At 43.8% G+C, this 18,941-nt stretch overlaps 1 protein-coding gene across 1 annotated transcript in view; it reads right to left on the reverse strand.

Moving 5' to 3' along the window:
• QARS1 (glutaminyl-tRNA synthetase 1) overlaps window positions 1-15,936 on the reverse strand; it is a 40,260-nt gene extending 24,324 nt beyond the window's left edge. Inside the window, exons 1-8 of the mRNA XM_081968849.1 lie at window positions 15,710-15,936; window positions 11,579-11,726; window positions 9,952-10,061; window positions 8,552-8,627; window positions 6,540-6,604; window positions 6,119-6,172; window positions 2,435-2,492; window positions 236-307 (exon numbers count right to left, since the gene is read on the reverse strand). Coding sequence (XP_081824975.1) covers window positions 236-307; window positions 2,435-2,492; window positions 6,119-6,172; window positions 6,540-6,604; window positions 8,552-8,627; window positions 9,952-10,061; window positions 11,579-11,726; window positions 15,710-15,853 — 727 coding nt within the window. The 5' untranslated portion in view covers window positions 15,854-15,936. The remainder of the gene's footprint in view (window positions 1-235; window positions 308-2,434; window positions 2,493-6,118; window positions 6,173-6,539; window positions 6,605-8,551; window positions 8,628-9,951; window positions 10,062-11,578; window positions 11,727-15,709) is intronic.
• Window positions 15,937-18,941: the final 3,005 nt, after the last annotated feature.

Genomic DNA, 18,941 nt, shown 5'->3' on the forward strand with positions numbered 1-18,941 from the left:
CAGGTAGAGGAAAAAGGACGCTGCTCTAGGAGGAGACTCTATGGTAGGGGAACTGGACTTCCGGTCGGCTCCAGAATTGAACGGGGGGGCTTTCGGTTAGGACCTTTGTGGTTCTTTGAATGTTTTAAGGTTGCCGACCCCTGATTTAGGCCATCAAGGATGAAATGCAGAGCCTTCTCTGATCGATCTCTAATTTATCCAAATGTAGATTGCAAGAACTCCCAAGGCAGCTTACCTGGCTTGTGGAATTTGAGTGCTTCCCCTCTCAGCTGCTCCAGGAGCGATTTTGTCTCTTGGTGTGGTTCCCCTAAAGAGCATTGGTTTGGATATTGTTTTTTTTTTTATTAATTAAATTATTATGCCACACATCTCATTATCCAAAGCAACTCTGGCATAAAAGCCAGAGAATTAAATATCAGGCATTCCGAAGCATTTCCACCTGCAAGGGCCACTAGAGATATTCTCCCCCGCCCACTATGGTGACCTTCTTTCCTGGTTGTCTTTCTATATATATTTTATCTATATCTAGCCTCAATCAGGATTTCTTCTTACTTGTATTTTACTTGTAACACAAAGGGCTGTCTACCATTATGATACATAGTTAGTATGAATAAGAGTAGCAGAAGAAGCAATATTAAACATTGCAGAAAATTCATCGCAAGAAGCTGCTGCTAGAACTAAAGAACTTCTAGTGGGGATGGGAGATGGAAAACCCAGTTTTCTGTTCATCATTACAAGCCATAATCTGGATATAGTCTCAATTTGTAGGAATCCAAATGCTTGGCAGCCCTAGCCAACATGGCCAACAGTTTTAATGCAACCAACAGTAGATCAGCACTGTTTGGAGGACCAGATATTATATAGGCATGTTTTAGACTGGAATTTTGAAGGCATACAAGTCATTAAATTGAATCTTTTCAATTTAGATTCAGCTTGTCACTACGTTATTTTGGTTTGTCAATTGAGCTTCTATTATGAGTTATACTGTAGAGAAGTTTTTCTTATCTGACAATGATTTACTGCGCATGCTTCTTAACACCTTTCTTAATACGTCACATTTTCTTGAACTTTCCTTCTGATCTTCGTCTGCCTACCGGAGAAGGTGGGCAGCAATTGCTCTTGCCAGAATGTAACAGTTAGATAGATCTGTTTTATTTTATTTTTCATATTAAAGTTTGTTTTTCATTAGAACATGTTATCGGGTTTTATTTCTTATCTGGAGATCTGCTGGAAGGAGGGGCGACGATTCACACCTCGTTAATTGGAGGTGGGAGGGAAACTTCCCATCCTTCACACAGCTGAACCTTTTTCAGGCTCAAATAGAATGGACCTCACTGTTGCCCTACACAAACCATGACAATAGTCTTTAACTAGCTGGTTCTATTCAAACTGGATGCAATTCTCCAGGATTTCGGACTGCACCCCTTCCTAATACTCGTAGAAGTAGGATAAAGGCTGATGTCAGACCTGGAAGCCATCTTTTACATTTGGGCCTTCAGGCCTGCCACATTTTCTACCGTGGGAAAATGAGAGGGGGGATTATACGGAATATGGGTGATATATAGTCAAAATAACATTCTTTTCTCAGAGAATCAAGGACATCTTGCCCTGCAGCTGCGATGGTATGACTGGGAGGCATCTCCAGTTTTGGACGGCGCCTGATTGGATCATGCGATGGACTTGTGGGTGCTGGGCTTGAACTTTCTTTTGGGTGGGGAAAACCTGGAAACTTTCAGAATTGGGTTTTTCCAGATGTGCCGATATGACATCTCTAATAAAATAGAACTTTGGGGAAACTCGGAGTCTTCTTTCGTTGAGGGTGTTACTTAGAACTCTGACAGTAACCCGAATCTGACAGCTGAATCTAGAATCTCCTATATAACAAGAATGTACATAATTCTGAGTGGCAGCTTTTCCCGAGAAAGCCTTTGCATCATGCACAGCTGCGCAGCCTCAGATGTTGGTTGTGGCTCAGTTTCCTTCACAGACATTGAATGAAAACTCCCAGAATTCCCATCCAGTGTTCGGTTAGGATAGGATGCCTAAGAATTTTGGTTTGAAGGTGGAGTTCCAGATCGTTCTGGAGAACTCCAAATTGGAAGAAATTCTCAATGGTTAATTGAGAGACCATTGTTCTCCAAGAGTGCACTAGAGGGCAGCCCTGATTTCAGCAGAAGCCGAAGACTTCTTGGCTGGCAGAAATAATTTTCCAAAGTAGATTTAAAAAAAAAAAAAAAGCAAGCACTGTGGATGCCTACTGCGTTAATTCTTTCTGTCCTTTACTGAGAGGGCAAGTGGATGTTGAAAGGCTGAAAATTCCTGCGGCTACAAGGGCCAGAGAAAGGCCATCATGGATACAGAGTACTACAGAACTTAATTGCAGTTTACAGCCAGACACTTACAAAGCAAAGCGCCCACTCAAAAAAGGCCTTACCATTTTCCACCACCATTGATTTCCCCTGCTCTGGCTCAGTATTACGGCCCTTCTGGGTCTGTCAAGACAAACAATAAACACTGGGTGTCATCCAATCTGGCCTCAGTAGTTAACAGAAGACAAGCTCCGAACAGGACCACTATAGGCAGAAATCTAGCAGCTAAAGTTTTCTCCCGGAATAAGGAGGGGATGTTGTGGCTTGCCAGTGGCCAGCAGAGCTGATAGCAGAGTCGGACAATGAGGAGGTTGGGGAGGAACATGGGCCAGTCCTGGAGGCTGGGGAAGGCTCGGACAAGGGCTCTGCGTCAGAGGCAGAGACGGGGCAAAGGCTGTCTGGCAGTAATCAGGTGCCTATGGAGCTAGACAGCAGTGAGGCAGAGGAACAGCTGGAGCCTGTTCCCAGTGTGCGCATGCGCAGAGCTGCCAGAAGAAAAGAACAACTCAGAAATCAGGGTAGACTTAGAGGAGTAAAGTCATAACTGGAAGGTGGAAGGTGATTGGCCCCCCTCCCATAAATAAAAGAGGAACGAAAGGGGGGTGGGCTTTTGTAGGAAACCATTCGTTCGTTCGGTCATTAGATTCATTTCAGGAGTGTGAAAACCTGTCCGTCAATCTAAAATACATTAGGTCTGTAGTCACAAATATTCCTTTGAAAGACTGTTTGCCAGGCCTTGCTGAATGTGAATGAGAGGAATTCACATTCGTTTAATAAAAGTGGTTTTGTCAGGACCGGGACTCTGCCTCGTGCTTTTTGGGGAAGCCTAGGTCAGAACAGAGGATGCTGGGAAAACTTTCCTGCCTACTGGCAAGGAAACAAACAGGGGAAGGCAGCTACATTTCCAACTAAGGGAGGATGGCATTCTGATAGACGCCAGCAACCAAAGGCTTTTTAAACAGTCAGTTTTATCAGAAAGAGTTTCACTGGCCCTTTAGATCCCTCCCTAAGCACTTTTAAGAAGGGCCTGGCCCCAGAACATTATTAACCTTTGGAGAAGCTCTAAAAGCCCAGCTTTTCAAATATGCCCAAGGCCAGGGCGATTTGTGATCTCAACTGGTAGCGGATGGATGATTTGGTAGTTATGTATATTTTTCTCTCCCATGTGCTGAATTTGCCTATGTGGCTTTATAGAATTCTGATACCATAGGGTGCCTAGAGTTTTTGGATTAGGGGGCCTAAATGATAAATTAATATTAACATTTATTAGGCATATTTATTCATACTTAAATAATAAGTATACCCAGTGGTGGGATCCTGCCAGTTTAACAACTGGTTTGGTGATCACGTGCGCAATTTAAACAAAACGTACGTTCCACGTTACTTCTGGGGAGTAACACAACTGAGGCGCAACAATCTGCTCTGCTGCGCAAATCAGCTAAGAGGATATCAGTAAGTAAAGCACAGGGGCGGGGGGGGGAGCACCTGATCATCGGAGTGAACTGGTTCGCTCCCAGCTGATCGTCGGAGCTACCAGTTTGCCTGAGAATATCTGCAGAACAAAGTCGCTCAGATCCGGAGCGGATGGGCCCCCTCCAGTGGTCTGGACGGGCCGTCAGCAGTGAGTCTTGTGAGTCCACTCTGGGAGGAGTTTGACTCTGTTGCCCCCGAGGATTTAGACAGGTTGCGTGGAAGGCTGCGACCCACCACATGTTCAATGGACCCGTGTCCCTCCTGGCTGGTACTGGCATCCTGGGAGGTGACACGAGGCTGGCTTCTGGGCCTGGTGAAAGCCTCGTTGGGTGAGGGATCCTTACCTACCGTCTTGAAAGAGGCGGTGGTGAGGCCCTTACTCAAGAGGCCTTCACTCGACCAAATGGAGCTAGCTAATTATCGTCCAGTCTCCAACCTCCCTTTTTTGGCGAAGGTTGTTGAGAATGTGGTGGCACAGCAGTTTCCGCGTCACCTCGATGAATCCGATTATCTAGACCCACGCCAGTCCGGCTTTCGACCCGGGCACAGCACTGAGACAGCCTTGGTCGCGTTGGTTGATGATCTCTGGAGGGCCAGAGATAGAGGTTGTTCCTCTATCCTGGTCCTATTAGATCTCTCAGCAGCTTTTGATACCATCGACCATGGTATCCTTCTGCGCCGGCTGGAGGGGATGGGAGTCGGAGGCACCGTGTTACGGTGGTTCGACTCTTACCTCTCCGGCCGGATGCAATATGTGTTGACAGGGGGGCAGAGATCGACCCCGAGGCCACTCTCTTGTGGGGTGCCGCAGGGGTCGGTTCTCTCGCCCCTTCTGTTCAATGCATACGTGAAGCCGCTGGGCGAGATCATCCGTGGTTTTGGGGTTGAATACCATCTGTACGCTGATGATACGCAGCTGTACATTTCAGCCCCAAACCACCCCAACGAGGCTGTTGCAGTGATGTCCCGGTGTCTGGAAGCCGTCGGGGTCTGGATGGGGGACAACAGACTCAAACTCAACCCCTCCAAGACTGAGTGGCTGTGGCTTCCGGCACCTCGGTTCAGCCAGCTGACTCCATCGCTGGCCATAGGGGACGAGCTACTGCCCCCTGTGGAACGGGCGTGCAATTTGGGCGTCCTCCTAGATGCCCAGCTGTCAATGGATGACCATGTGGCAGCCGTGGCAAGGGGGGCGTTCCACCAGGTTCGCCTGGTGCGCCAATTGCGCCCCCTACTGGACCGAGATGCCCTACGCACAGTCACTCATGCGCTGGTGACGTCTCGCCTAGATTACTGTAATGCTCTCTACATGGGGCTTCCCTTGGGACGCGCCCGGAGACTGCAGCTAGTTCAGAATGCGGCCGCGCGGGTTATCATGGGGAGGTCTAGATACTCCCACATAACACCGCTCCTGCGCGAGCTGCACTGGCTACCTGTGGTTTTTCGGGTGCGTTTCAAGGTCCTGATTACTATCTTTAAAGCGCTCCATGGCTCAGGACCTAGTTACTTGCGGGATCGCATCCTCCCACATACATCCCTGCGGCCAATCCGCTCTCACAGAGAGGGCCTTCTCCAGGTGCCGTCCACTAGGCAATGCCAGCGGGCGGCGCCGAGGAGTAGAGCCTTCTCTGTGATGGGCCCAACCCTCTGGAATGACCTCCCCCCCGACATTAGAACCACCTCGGACTTCCGCTCCTTCCGTCAAAAATTGAAGACTCACCTGTTCCGACTAGCTGGCCTGGCATGATTATAAATGTTACATCTATGAACTCCTGGTAGTATATTCTCATCTGGTTATTTTAAGGGTAATGTTTTAGTTTTAATTGTTTTTAGGGCTTTTAGCCTCATATTTATTTATTCTTCTGTACAGGACTCTTAATTTTAACCTCCTCCACATACATACATACATATATTTATAGCCCTATTTATATTTGTATTTTATCTATGATTTATTGTGGACTGTACACCGCCCCGAGTCCCTTTTTGGGAGAGGGGGCGGTTTAGAAATGTGAATAAAAAAATAAATAATGAACCGGTCCGAACCAGCTGAATCCCACCCCTGAACTGTATACCTCAATGAAGAGTGTAGGTCAGAGAGCATCATATCCTCCCTCCCTAGCAACTATTCCAGCCTCCCTAGGAACGACCCTCTGTGGCAAATCATCCCTCTATCCCTCATCCCTCATCCCTACAGAGATGACAAATGTACATGGATCACAAATCTAAGCACACCAATAAATGTGTGCTAAGGGGAGGAAACAAGACAGCTAAACTACCTTGGATTTCTTTTCCAGGTCAGCTTCTGTCTTTGGGCCTAGTAAGTTTAGAACCTGCATGAGAAAGACAGACACGATGTTAGAATATAGGGAAAGGTATTGGATCGTTTATAGCAAGTTAAACTTCATTTCTTCAGCCAACAGGTAAAACTCCTATTTTCAGCTGCATCAAGGAAGGGTCCTTCTGACACAAGAACAGGGGTCCCCAATTCCTGAGCCGAAGCCCCACTATCAGGCCTTGAGCCATTTGGAACTGGACCGCAGAAATGGCAGGCAAAAGGACAACCACAATTATCTGCAAGAGCAGCTCCCATTTGGAATTAGTAGTTTTAAATGCATATCCTTCATTTTTAGCCAATCCTCTTGTATATATCTTTGCATATCAAGTACACGATCCAAAATGGTAGATCCAACTAGGTACCTGTAGGTCCACTTCGTTTTTAATTATTTTGCCATCTGCCCATTTCAACTTGCTCCGGGCCTCACCTGCAAGAAAATAAAAGAACTTAAGGACCGCTGCGGCCTTTTTTTAAAAAAACTGGTACTTAAGACAGACTCTTACTGTCTTCGGACTCTTACAGGGGTTGGTGCTGGCAGTCACTACCGCCGGTTCGTTCATAGCCGTGCCCCCCGTGTGCATGCGCAGTGCAATAAAAATCGCTCTGCACATGCACAGAACCAAAAACCAAGATAAGTGGCACCGAGAGAACCAGTTTGGGGGCGTTGCAGGCCCGGGTTGTTGCTGGTTCCAGTGACCAGAGGCTACCAAACCACTACCGGTTGAGCTGAACCGGTAGGAACCCACTACTGGACTCCTATATATCTGGGACACTTACTATAACTAGAGAATTAATTCCTGGGAAAAAACAGCGGAAAAGAATTACACGTAGTCCTCGACTTGCAACAGTTCATTTAGTGACTATCCAAAGTGACACAGCACTGAAAAAAGTGACATCTGACAGTTTTTCACTTACAACTTGGTCACCTGATCAAAATTCAGATGCTTGGCAACTGGTTCATATTTATGACAGCTGCAGTGTCCCAGGGTCATGTGATCAGCTTTTGGGACCTTCTGACCCCCCCAAAAAAAACATCAGTGGGGAAGCCAGATTCACTTAACAAACGTGTTACTAACTTAGCAACTGGAGTGATTCGCTTAACAATCTGTAGCCAGAAAGGTCATAAAATGGGGCAAAACTCACTTAACAAACGTCTCATTTAACAACAAAAATATTGGATTCCTTTGTGGTTGTAAGTTGAGGACTACCTTATTGCAGGGCGAAAGCTTCACCAGATTTTTCAGGTGTTGGGTACCCGTTATTTATTTAAAAACAAATAAAAACCTCATAAGGTTTTCAAGATTTCAGTGAGTTTAAAACAGGATCAGGAGTAGCAAAATATTTTGAATCTAAAAAAAAGCCTCTTCAATTGAAATACACAGTTCTGATCATCCCAGCAGTGCTCTGGGCTTGAGGCAATCCCTTTGACCTTAGAATACCTGTTTCAAACTCAAAACACATCAATTTCAAGCTCAAACGGTTGGGACAGATTGTTTCAAACTAAGTCTTATCAATTTCAAAACTCTGTGAATTCCAAACATCCCTTTTACACCTTCATCTGAAGTCCATCTGATTTCATGCAGGAATGGCATAATTGTGCAAACATTGGTGAGAGTCTGGCTTTTTAAAAAGCATTTTTTAAAACATTATGTGGATTGTAAGTAAAAACTCACAGGAAAACTGATTTACTTCCTCAGTTCCACTTTACTGTACGAAACAGACAGGGGTGAGCTTCAAAAATCTCAGCAATGCGTTCTCTGCCCAGCTGCTGGGTGGGTGTGGCCATGGCTGTGGTAGGTGTGGCCATGGTGGGCGTGGCCTAATCAATCTCCTGCGTCCTGGTGGTGGAGCATTTTCACCTTCCCCAGGCTCTGGATGCTTTCTTTGAGCCTCTGGGAGGGTGAAAATTGCCCATTTCTCTGCTTTCCAAAATTTCCGGGAGGTCCGTTTTCCCCCCTCCCCGAGTCTTCGGACAGATCCTGTACTTACCTTGCATCCAAAACGGGCCATGTGGAGACTCTGGGGAGGGGTGGGTGGTGGGTGGGAGGGGCAGGGCGGGGCCAGCCAGGGATGGGATTTGGATGTTCTCCAAATCAGCCATAAAGTTAGCTACGGGTTCTCCTGAACCCGGGCAAACCCGTAGCAGCTCACCCCTGGAAACAGAACATTGGAAAAGGCAGAGCTCTTGTTATGCTTCGCATTTATTCCTCCACTGAATTTGCTGGTGACATTTTCAGGGGCGGGAAACAAGGAGAAAAGAGCTGAGCTTGAAAAGGGCACGCGACAAGGACAAGAGCAGCGCCATTAAGGAGAGGTCCCACCACGGCAATGAATGTGAAGAAGCCTCCCTGGAACATTGCCACATTCCACTCACCCATCAGAACCCCCATATTAAAATGGTAGCGCTCTGAAAGGAGCCGGGCTCTGTGTTTGCAGATGGCAGCTTCCACCTAGACATAAAGAGAGGAAGAAAAAAATCTGGTTTAAGAAAAGGAGAAAGGATTCAGAATGACTTCCAGGCAAAGCTGAACATAAGATGCTATAAGCACTTCGATGTAGAAGATTGCAAGACTAGGAGATAGGTGCAAAACAGTGTGTGTGTGTGTGTGTGTGTGTGTGTGTGTGTGTGTGTGTAAGGAGAGAAAGAGACAAGATTCAGCCGTCTTTGTTTTGTAAAATATAAAAAATTACATATGCATTGTCCTCAATTCAAATGATGGCAATGTGGAGAAATGGGCTAGTAGGGAACTATATACAGACAACTATCGCATTCAATGTGGTTGTTTTTAAGGGCCTAAAATGGCCAGGTGTTCATTGAAAAGGAAATATTAAATGGATCTATGATCAATCGTTACTTGCAAGCCAGAATTCTTGCATGGCATGAAAAGAGCATGTCTGTTAAGCTGCTCTTTCCAGGGTCCACTCATGATATGTTTAGCATTACAGGCAGTCCTCCACTAACCAACAGAATTGGGGCCAGAATTTCCACTGCTACACAAGGCAGTTGGTTAAGTCAGGGGTGTCCAAACTTGGCAACTTTAAGACTTGTGGACTTCAACTCCCAGAATTCCCCAGCCACCTGGACACCCCTGGGTTAAGTAAATCACACAGGGGTTAAGTGAATCTGGCTTCCCTCATTGACTTTGCTTGACAGAAGCCAGCTGGGAAGGTTGCAAATGAAGATTACATGAGACACACACACACACCGCAGATGCTGCAACTGTTGTAAATATAGGCTGTTTGCCAAGTGCCCAAATATTGATCACGTGACCATAGGGATGCTGTGACAGCCATAAGTGCAAGGACCGGATTTAAGTCACTTTTTCCAGTGCCGCTATAATTTTGAACGGCCACTAAATGAATGGTTGTAAGTCGAGGATTATCTGTACCTTACACCAGGAGCCTTGGCTTATTCCTTGCTTGCCATGTCAGAAGCATATGGCAGGGTTTGTTAGGAATGGCCCTGTTAGAAATAGCAATAGCACTTATAGACTTATATACCGCTTCACAATGCTTTCCAGCCCTCTCTAAGCGGTTTACAGAATCAGCCTATTGCCACCACAATCTGGGTCTTCAGTTTACCGACCTCGGAAGGATGGAAGGCTGAGTCAACCTTGAGCCTGGTGAGAATCAAACTGCCAAACTGCTGGCAACTGGCAGTCAGCAAAAGTAGTCTGCAGTGCTGGATTCTAATCACTGTGCCACCACGGCTCTGTGGAATTATTCACCTGGAGATTGTTTTATTTTTGGCCTCCGTATAGGACTGAAACTTACTGCTTCTTCAATCTGTTCCGGTGTGACGACTACGCCAATGCCACATTCTCTGTCGAAGTCTGCTGTATTAATGGGATCCACAGGGTGACTTTTAAGGTATTCCAGAGCAGCTGCAGATATAAAGAATACGGGTGGGTTAGAAAGGGGGATGTGCTTCAGTGGGTGATGTGTTTCACCAGGATCTGGATGATTTCGATTCAAATCTTCACCCAGCTATAAATCCAGCTGCTGAGCCTACAACTGTCATTAGATTCTCATCTCCCTCACAAATTGAAAGAGGCATAATCTACAAATGTGTTTCTCACTCTTGGCAGTTTGAAGATGTGTGGGACTTCAACTCCCAGAGTTCCTCAGCCAGTTATGCTAGCTGGGGAATTTTGGGAGTTGAAGTCCACACATCTTCAAACTGTCAAGGGTGGGAAAGACTCAAAGCCATTTGATACACCATGAAAAATGGGAAGATAAAAATAAATCAGAGGGACGACAGAGGACAATTTCAAAAACAAATAGGCCATGTTCCTGTAAAGCTTTTCAGAGCAGAACCCATGGCGTTTTCCGGATGTCTCAGGATAAAGCTTTGTTACCATGTTACCACGGGGCTGAACTGTGCTGTGCCCTCTAACCACTTGCCATGAAAACTCACAACACTTGTGACCCTCCTGTAACTATTATCTGGGTGATTCTTTAAATGCCATTTCCTTTTGTGGTCTCTGAAACATACTATTCCTCTCAAAGGCATAGTCAAAACGTCCTCTGCTCAAAAAAGGCTCTTCCCTTATCATAGCATTGCCAACTCATACATCTATATGTGTGTGTGTGTGTGTGTATGTTCCAGCATAACTCTGGAACACCTCAAGCAATTGCAACCAAACTTGGTACACAGATGACTTACTCTCTGGAAACAAATACTGTGGGAGTAAGCCACCCCTAAAACCCCTCCGGAGTGTGTGTGTATTGTGTTAAGATACAGCCTGTTGTGCCTTAAAATGGCTTCTACTGTACAGCGCAGTGGATTTGCCATGGTAATGGCTTCACAGTACTCCACAAGGGGGCTCCCTCTGGTAAGGGGGAAAATCCAACATTAGAAATTATATTTTGTCCGGACGTTTTCCATACAGTGGTATCAATTTTCTTGACTCTTCTGGGGGAACAGGGAAAACATTTTTAACTAATTTAATTGTCGCCGAAATCAGAGCGCAGGGAGAAGTTGCTCTTGCCATTGCCTCTTGGAAGGAGGGAGGACAGCCCATTCCACATTTACATTGCCACATAATTCATTCCTTTTCCTGTCTAATATAGGATTGGGATAAATAAATATCCGGGAAACACCGGGTTATCAGCTAGTCCCATATAATGTTTACGAATTCAAATTGGCAAGGAACAAGTGTCAATCTAGATATATTCCATCCACCCTAAATGCCTCTCTTACCACAGAGACAACCTTGAGCAGGAAGGTTCCTGTAGTGGAAAAGCTTCCTGTTTCTCAAGCTCTGATCATTTATTTCATCCGGTCCACTGTGGTGTAAGAGGACATGCAACAAGGCCTTTGGGGCCAAATCCAATCATCAGTGATCAAAAAGAACAGGTGGATTCTTGGCTCCAACCTGTGAAATTCCCAAATATGTACCACTGAGCTGCAGATCCGTGATGATCTTTTTGGTAGCAATGTACTCAACAAGGTCACCAAGACGCTTTGAGTCCTTCAGCCGGGAAGCCACATTGTACAACAGGGTGCCGACTGTCTTGTCAATCACTGGACCCAGGATTCCTTGTGCCTGAAGAGTAAGAGGAGTCAAAGGGGGAAACTGTAAGTCAGGATAACAGCAAGAGTGTATATTAGGAAGAGGTGATAAGTCTCTTAAAAATTGAGAGCCTTTTCTAGCTTCTCTCTCTCAGACAACAGAAAGCCATGTCACTACCAGGTAAAACCAGACAGATTTTCCACCCTGATCTTTCCAACTAGAGAACAAACATTACAGAATTGTTCCAACCCAACAATCCAATGACTAGCACTCATGCAGGTAATCTTCAACTTACAACTGTAATGGAGCCTTCCCGTTCGTAGATTGTTATGTCGTAAAGTCAAAAATTGTTATGGTCATAATGCGGGTCAATTTCACAACCTGTTTTGGAGTGGCTGTAAAACAAACACTGAGCTCATTAAGCAAACCCCATTGTTTGCTATGGGGGCTTTCTTGCAGAAAAGCAGAAGTAAACTCCAGTTTTTAGCAAAAAGGATGTAAATCACACTCATTGGAGAAGAGCCTAATGCTGGGGAAGATTGAGGGCAAAAGAAGAAAGGGACGGCAGAGAATGAGGTGGCTGGATGGAGTCACCGAAGCAGTAGGTGTGAGCTTAAATGACTCCAGAGGATGGTAGAGGACAGGAAGGCCTGGAGGAACATTGTCCATGGGGTCTCGATGAGTTGGACATGACTTTGCAACTAACAATAACAGTCATGTGACCACGGGAGGCTGCAAATGGCCATAAATGCAGGCTGTTTGCTGAGTGTCCAAAATGTCGCTATGTGACCTTGGGGGGGGGGGGGCGGGGGGAGAAGATTGCTGTCAGAACTTTGAACCCAACTGTAAGTATCTTTGGGGAAGAGTCCATTGGAACTTTGAACAGTTGCTAAATGATTGGTGGTAAGTCAATGAGTCCTTCTAATTCATTTTAGCTGTTGTATTTTCATGTATGAATATAAATAAAGTCCAAACTGATGATGATGATGATGATGATGATGATGATGATGATGATGATGATGATGATTGCATCTAAACCTCAGGAAATTCAGTTGTTATTCCTCAGGAAACTCAGTTGTTATTCTTTAAATCTATATGACAACTTTTAGATTTGTCTGTTATGAAGCTGGGCTAATCACATGATTTGGGAGAATTATAATGTCAAAGGCCTCTTTCTTAACAATAGAAGAATACATGTTAAATCTGTCCCACCCAATGACTTCACCCTCTTCAAAAAAAAAAGCAAAACATACATTGAAAAACAATAGCCTGGTTTCTTTTTCATTTGCTGTTTATATTCTCTGTAGAGTCACACTTTCACTTCTAGAGAGATACACAAAGGAAGGAAATTCCAATGCAGAAAAATGGTTTGGGAGATACAGTAATTGTCTGCATTAAGATATGAGCTTTAATACCTTAGAGACATTTCAACAGGCTTTTTATGACAGCAGTATTGAAACTTGGAGGAGTTTATCTTAATATGTTTGAACTCAGCTAATGTCAGCACTGAAATAGGTATTTGGTGAACATCTTCAATGTGAATCAAACATAGTTAACATTTCTTCAGACATTATCACAATTTGCAGCTTTAGGTAAAGGTTCCCCTCAGACATATGTGCTAGTCATTCCCTGCTCTAGGGGTACTAATCTGCATTTCAAAGCCAAAGAGCCAGCGCTGTCCGAAGACGTCTCCGTGGTCATGTGGCTGGCATGACTAAACGCCAAAGACGCACGGAATACTGTTATCTTCCCATCAAAGATGGTTCCTATTTTTTCTACTTGCATTTTTACGTGCTTTCGAACTGCTAGGTTGGCAGAACCTGGGCCAAGTAACGGGAGCTCATTCCGTTATGTGGCACTAGGGATTCAAACCGCCAAACTGCTGTTCTTTCTGATTGACAAGCTCAGCGTCTTAGCCACGGAGCCACCACATCCCTTCCTTTTCTAAATCTTTCCTATTTGTATTTATACTAGAACAGAAGACAGGAATCAAATAAAATTTGCAAGCAGTCTACAAGAGACACTGATCTATCGCTATGAAGATTCCAGGGGATCTTATATCTGAGCCTCTTTCAGTTTAGCAGCCTAAGAATCACCTCCATTAACCATTGGCATTCCTACCGTAGAATGATGGTACTTGGTAGGGCCAAAAAAAAACCAATTTCTTACTCAACATATAGTAAGTGTTAGACATACAGGTGAAACTCGAAAAATTAGAATATCGTGCAAAGTTCATTTATTTCAGTAATGCAACTTAAAAGGTGAAACTAATATATGAGATAAGACTCATTACATGAAAAGCAAGATAATTCAAGCCGTGATTTGTCATAATTGTGATGATTATGGCATACAGCTCATGAAAACCCCAAATCCACCATCTCAGAAAATTAGAATATTACATGCAATCAATAAAACAAGGATTGTACATAGAACAATATTGGACCTCTGAAAAGTATAAGCGTGCATATGTACTCAGTACTTGGTTTGGGCCCCTTTTGCAGCAATTACTGCCTCAATGCGGCGTGGCATGGAAGCTATCAGCCTGTGGCACTGCTGAGGTGTTATGGAAGACCAGGATGCTTCAATAGCGGCCTTCAGCTCTTCTGCATTGTTCAGTCTCATGTCTCTCATCTTTCTCTTGGCAATGCCCCATAGATTAAGTTGCATTACTTAAATAAATGAACTTTTGCACGATATTCTAATTTTTTGAGTTTCACCTGTATCTTAGGAACTTAATTATACTTATTTAAATTATTTTAGATTTAAGGCAGCATGATTAACATGTTCCATTGATCTCAACATGACTAAGTCTAATCCAGCCCACTGACACATTTTAGGATTGTTTAAATTACAGGTATAACTAGTTTCAACATTCACTGGAAGAATAAACTGAGCAGAATCTACCCAGAACAAGACAGAAATGGACAGCAAAATATATTAGGAAAAGCAAGGAACAGATTTCCAAGTACCTATCTACACAGTAGCAGTTTCTTTTTTCCAATGGAATTTACACCCATGGATAGGTTTGTATGAAAACTATCAGACTAATTGAAATTTGACAAACCTCTCTAAAATTTCATGATGTTATAAAAGCAGAATCTATATCTGGGAACTAGCCTCCTTTACAATTTCCTAAAATCCAGTGCAATACCTTTTGTTTAAAATCAACACATCTTTTTAGCAGTTATTTATTTATTTAATTTTATTATATTTAGTTCAAAATATTTTATTTAGTTTTATTTTATTTTATCTCAAACATGTACGAGATAACAGTATAGGTATAAACATAGACATGAACACAGGAAATGGGTACAAATAAATGGGATAACAGGGCAGGGACGGTAGGCACGCTGGTGCGCTTATGCACGCTCCCTTACAGACCTCTTAGGAAAGGGGTGAGGTCCATACTAGATTGTGTTCACACAATACGCCAAGCTGTATTTTGCTCACTCATGGTATAAAACCACAGTTGGGCTAGATTCCCATATTAAATTGCTATTTTTTTAAAAAATATATCATACATTTTATTGTCTTTAATCTATTCTATTTTACCCAGCCAGAGAGTCACATATGTGAGAAGGCTGGCTATCTAAAACAAGATAAGATTACCACATTAGTCTCACATACAAGGCATTAGACAGATTATTAGCCTTAGTACATTATATAAATCCAACTATGAATTGCTCGGTAGGACCCATTGAAACCCTGAGTAGGAAAGCGAGAGACAAATATCTGGAAGTGAATGAATAGCACAAAAGTGGTTGAGAAACGTGGGACAGTTTCCCACGTTTTACAGAAAAAGTAGTTTTCTGATGAGCAGAAACAGCTCTCTTATTATTATTATTATTTTTGGAAACATTAAGTTGGAAACTGAAGGACGGAGAAAGCTTTTCGCCCTTTCAGTTTCTTCTTTAAAGGGCAGGGTCACTACCGGAAGGGGGGGCAGAAAACGTGGCAAGGCTACCCCCGGGACAGCGAACGGGGCTACAGACGAAAAGAAGGGCGGCTACTGAGACCTGTACGACTGCCTCGCGGAGCAATGCGGTGAGCGCCTCGTTCCGAAGGGTCTCGCGAGCCTTGCTCTCGCTCAGCCCGATGCTCACGAAGAGCCGCAGCGGATCCGATTCATCAGCCGCCATGCTGCCGCCTGCCCCTGCCATCACGCCTAACTTCCGCCCGCAGTAGGGCACGGGCTTCTCCACGCCACTGAGTGCGGTGATGAAACGCAAAGCCAATCCGAATCTGCGGTCCTCCCCGTGACCAATGAGAAACACTTTCACAAAGGCACGCCTTCCCCGGTTCTCCGACAAATCGGAACGAAGCAACCTGACAGGAGGTGGGGCTATAATTGCAGCAGGTTGCATTAATCAGAGAGAATATATTTAAACTCTGTGCTAAGAAATTGTGTAGGCAGGTCCCTTTTTTTCTTATGTTTATAATAGTGCGATTTAACGCACGCGATTTAAAATTCCGTTATGAACTGCCATATTGTACCCTGGAGGATCTCCTGGAAAATTCCAAGACTTGGTTTAACTTTTTGCTTGGTGTGCGGAAGAAAGGAATGGTAAAACGTTTGGGCTGTTTATAAAAAAAAAAGAAACTTTACCAGATCATCTTTGCAAGAATGCTGTAAAATATATATTCTTATCAAAATATAGTATGTAAACACTAGTAAAATTGTATAAACAGAGGCATAGAATCAAAATCACGTGAAGCATTAGTATCGCTTTATAAAGCCTTAGTAAGACCTTATCTGGAATATTGCATCCACTTTTGGCCACCACATTAACAAAAAAGGTGTTGAGACTTTGGGAAAAGTGCAAAGCAGATCAACTAAGATATTAAAGGCCTGAAGACAAAAACATATGAAGACCGGTTGCAGGATTTGGGTTTGGCTAGCCTAGAGAAAAGAATGACTAGCGGGACATGATAGTAGTATTTCCAGCATTTGAGAGGCTGCCACAAAGAGGAGTGGGTCAAAGCACCAGAGGGGAGGACAAGAAAGTATGGATGAAAACTAATCAAGGGGAAAAGCAACCTGGAATTGAGGAGAAACTTCCTAACAATGAGGACAATTAACCAGTGGAACAGCTTGCCTTCAAACGTTGTGTGGGTGCTTCCTCACTGGAGGTTTTTAAAAAGAGACTGGAGAGTCACTTGTCTGAAATGGTATAGGACAGGGGTGTCCAAACTTGGGAACTTTAAGACTTGTGGACTTCAACTCCCAGAATTCCTCAGCCAGCATGGCTGGCTGGGGAATTCTGGGAGTTGAAGTCCACAAGTCTTAAAGTTCTCAAGTTTGGACACCCCTGGTATAGGATCTCCTGCTTGAGCAGAGAGCTGGACTGGAAGATCTCCAAGGTCCCTTCCAGTTCGATTCTGATTCTCTTAGGACTTCATTTGTAACTTTTTCTAGGCTGAATGCAGCTCACCAATGATTCAGTAAAGCTAATTTTGTTGCAAGATCAAAACACTAAATCCGGGTGGGGCCACAAAATGTAAGTGGGTTGTCAAAAAAAGACACTGCTGTAATCTGCATGCTTTCCTGGAAGTAAACATCTTTGAATGCACTGAGACTTTCTTCCAAATAGGCCAGCAAGATGATTCACAGTTAAATCATAAACCAGAGAGAATATAATGTGGGTCACTATGCATTACAGATAGTGCTTACCTTACAAACCTTTGTTCAGTGGCTATTTGGAGTTACAACGGGGCTGAACATATGATGACCTGTCCTGACACCTATGACAGTCACAGCATCCCCACAATCACATGATTAAAATTCAGGCACTTGACAATTGGTATGAGTAGGAAGTTAAAACCCACCCCTCTCCTAGACAATTGAAATATCCTGGGAAATATTGAAAAGGCAGAATATTATATTTCCCTGGATGTGAAATGGAGAAACATGTTTTTGGCAGGAAACAGGCTCACTCTTAATAGCCCCCACCTTTGTCAATGAACCATTAATGCCTGAGTTAGTTTATTCCACATAACAAAGGTAGGATTGGCCTTCTACAGAAATTCACCACAAGGAACCTGGGAAAATTACATCAGCCAGCAAGGCAACCAAACTTGGACTCAAAGCACAGCCTACAGAGTTGCCCCTGCATGGCCCCATGGGAGTCTGACAACCAATCAGAATACAAGCTCAGTTTCAAAGCCCAGAGGGGGCATAAAACCAGCTACTTTCAGCATCTCGACAATTTTTCTTCTTGACCCAACAACTTGAAGTGTGTGATCCCCTTTTTCTGTTCAGGAGCTCAAGCCATGTGATCCTGTCCACCTTTAAACCATCTTTCAAAGCAGCCTCCATGTTTCCAGTGTCCTTTTCCGCACTTGGAACTGAACCCAGAAGGACATTTCTTCCAACATATGTATTTACAATGGTTGCAGCATCCTGCAGATCCCATATTTCCCAGATGGCTTCCGACAAGCAAAGTCAATGGGGGAAGCAGGAGTTTGCTTAACCACCCCTTGATTCATTTAACAACTGCAGTGATTCATTTAACAACTGTGGCAAATAGGTCGTAAAATTGCATGTGGCTCACTTAACAGCTGCCTATGGTTAACAATGAGAATTCTGGTGTGGTCATAAGTTAAGGGATGCCTGTATTATGTACTATAGGAAGTATGGAAACAATGAAACATTTACTAAACTTTGTGAAATCAGATAAAGCATTTACCGTAAATTAAGCTGGGATAAATTTTGCAGGAGTTTTCTGATCAAGAAGGATACATACCTAAGCTATTATATAAAATTCTAAGTAATTTTGGAATCAATGATGAGTAAGCCTAATTCTACTGAAATATGTGTAAATCGAGGAGTATAGGCAGTCCTCGATTTACGACCACAACTGAGTCCAAAATTTATGTCGCTAAGTGAAACATTTGTTAAGAAAGTTTTGCCCCATTTTACGACCTTTCTTTCCACACTTGTTAAGTGAATCACTGCAGTTAAGCTAGTAACAAGATTGTTAAGTGAATCTGGTTTTACCATAGACTTTGCATGTAAGAAGGTCACAGAAACTGATCACATGGCCCCAAGGCACTGCAACCGTCATAAACATGAGTCAGTTTGCCAAGCATCAGAATTTTTATCACTTAACCATAGGGATGCTGCAACAGTAGTAAATATGAAAAATAATCATAAGTCACTTTTTTCAGTGCCATTGTAATTTTGAATGGTCACTAAATGAACTATTGTAAGTCAAGGCCTATAGTACCTGTTCTGTTATACTCCAAAAT

This window comes from Natrix helvetica (assembly GCF_964273705.1).
Source record: "Natrix helvetica genome assembly, chromosome: 1".
Taxonomy (NCBI): domain Eukaryota; kingdom Metazoa; phylum Chordata; class Lepidosauria; order Squamata; family Natricidae; genus Natrix; species Natrix helvetica.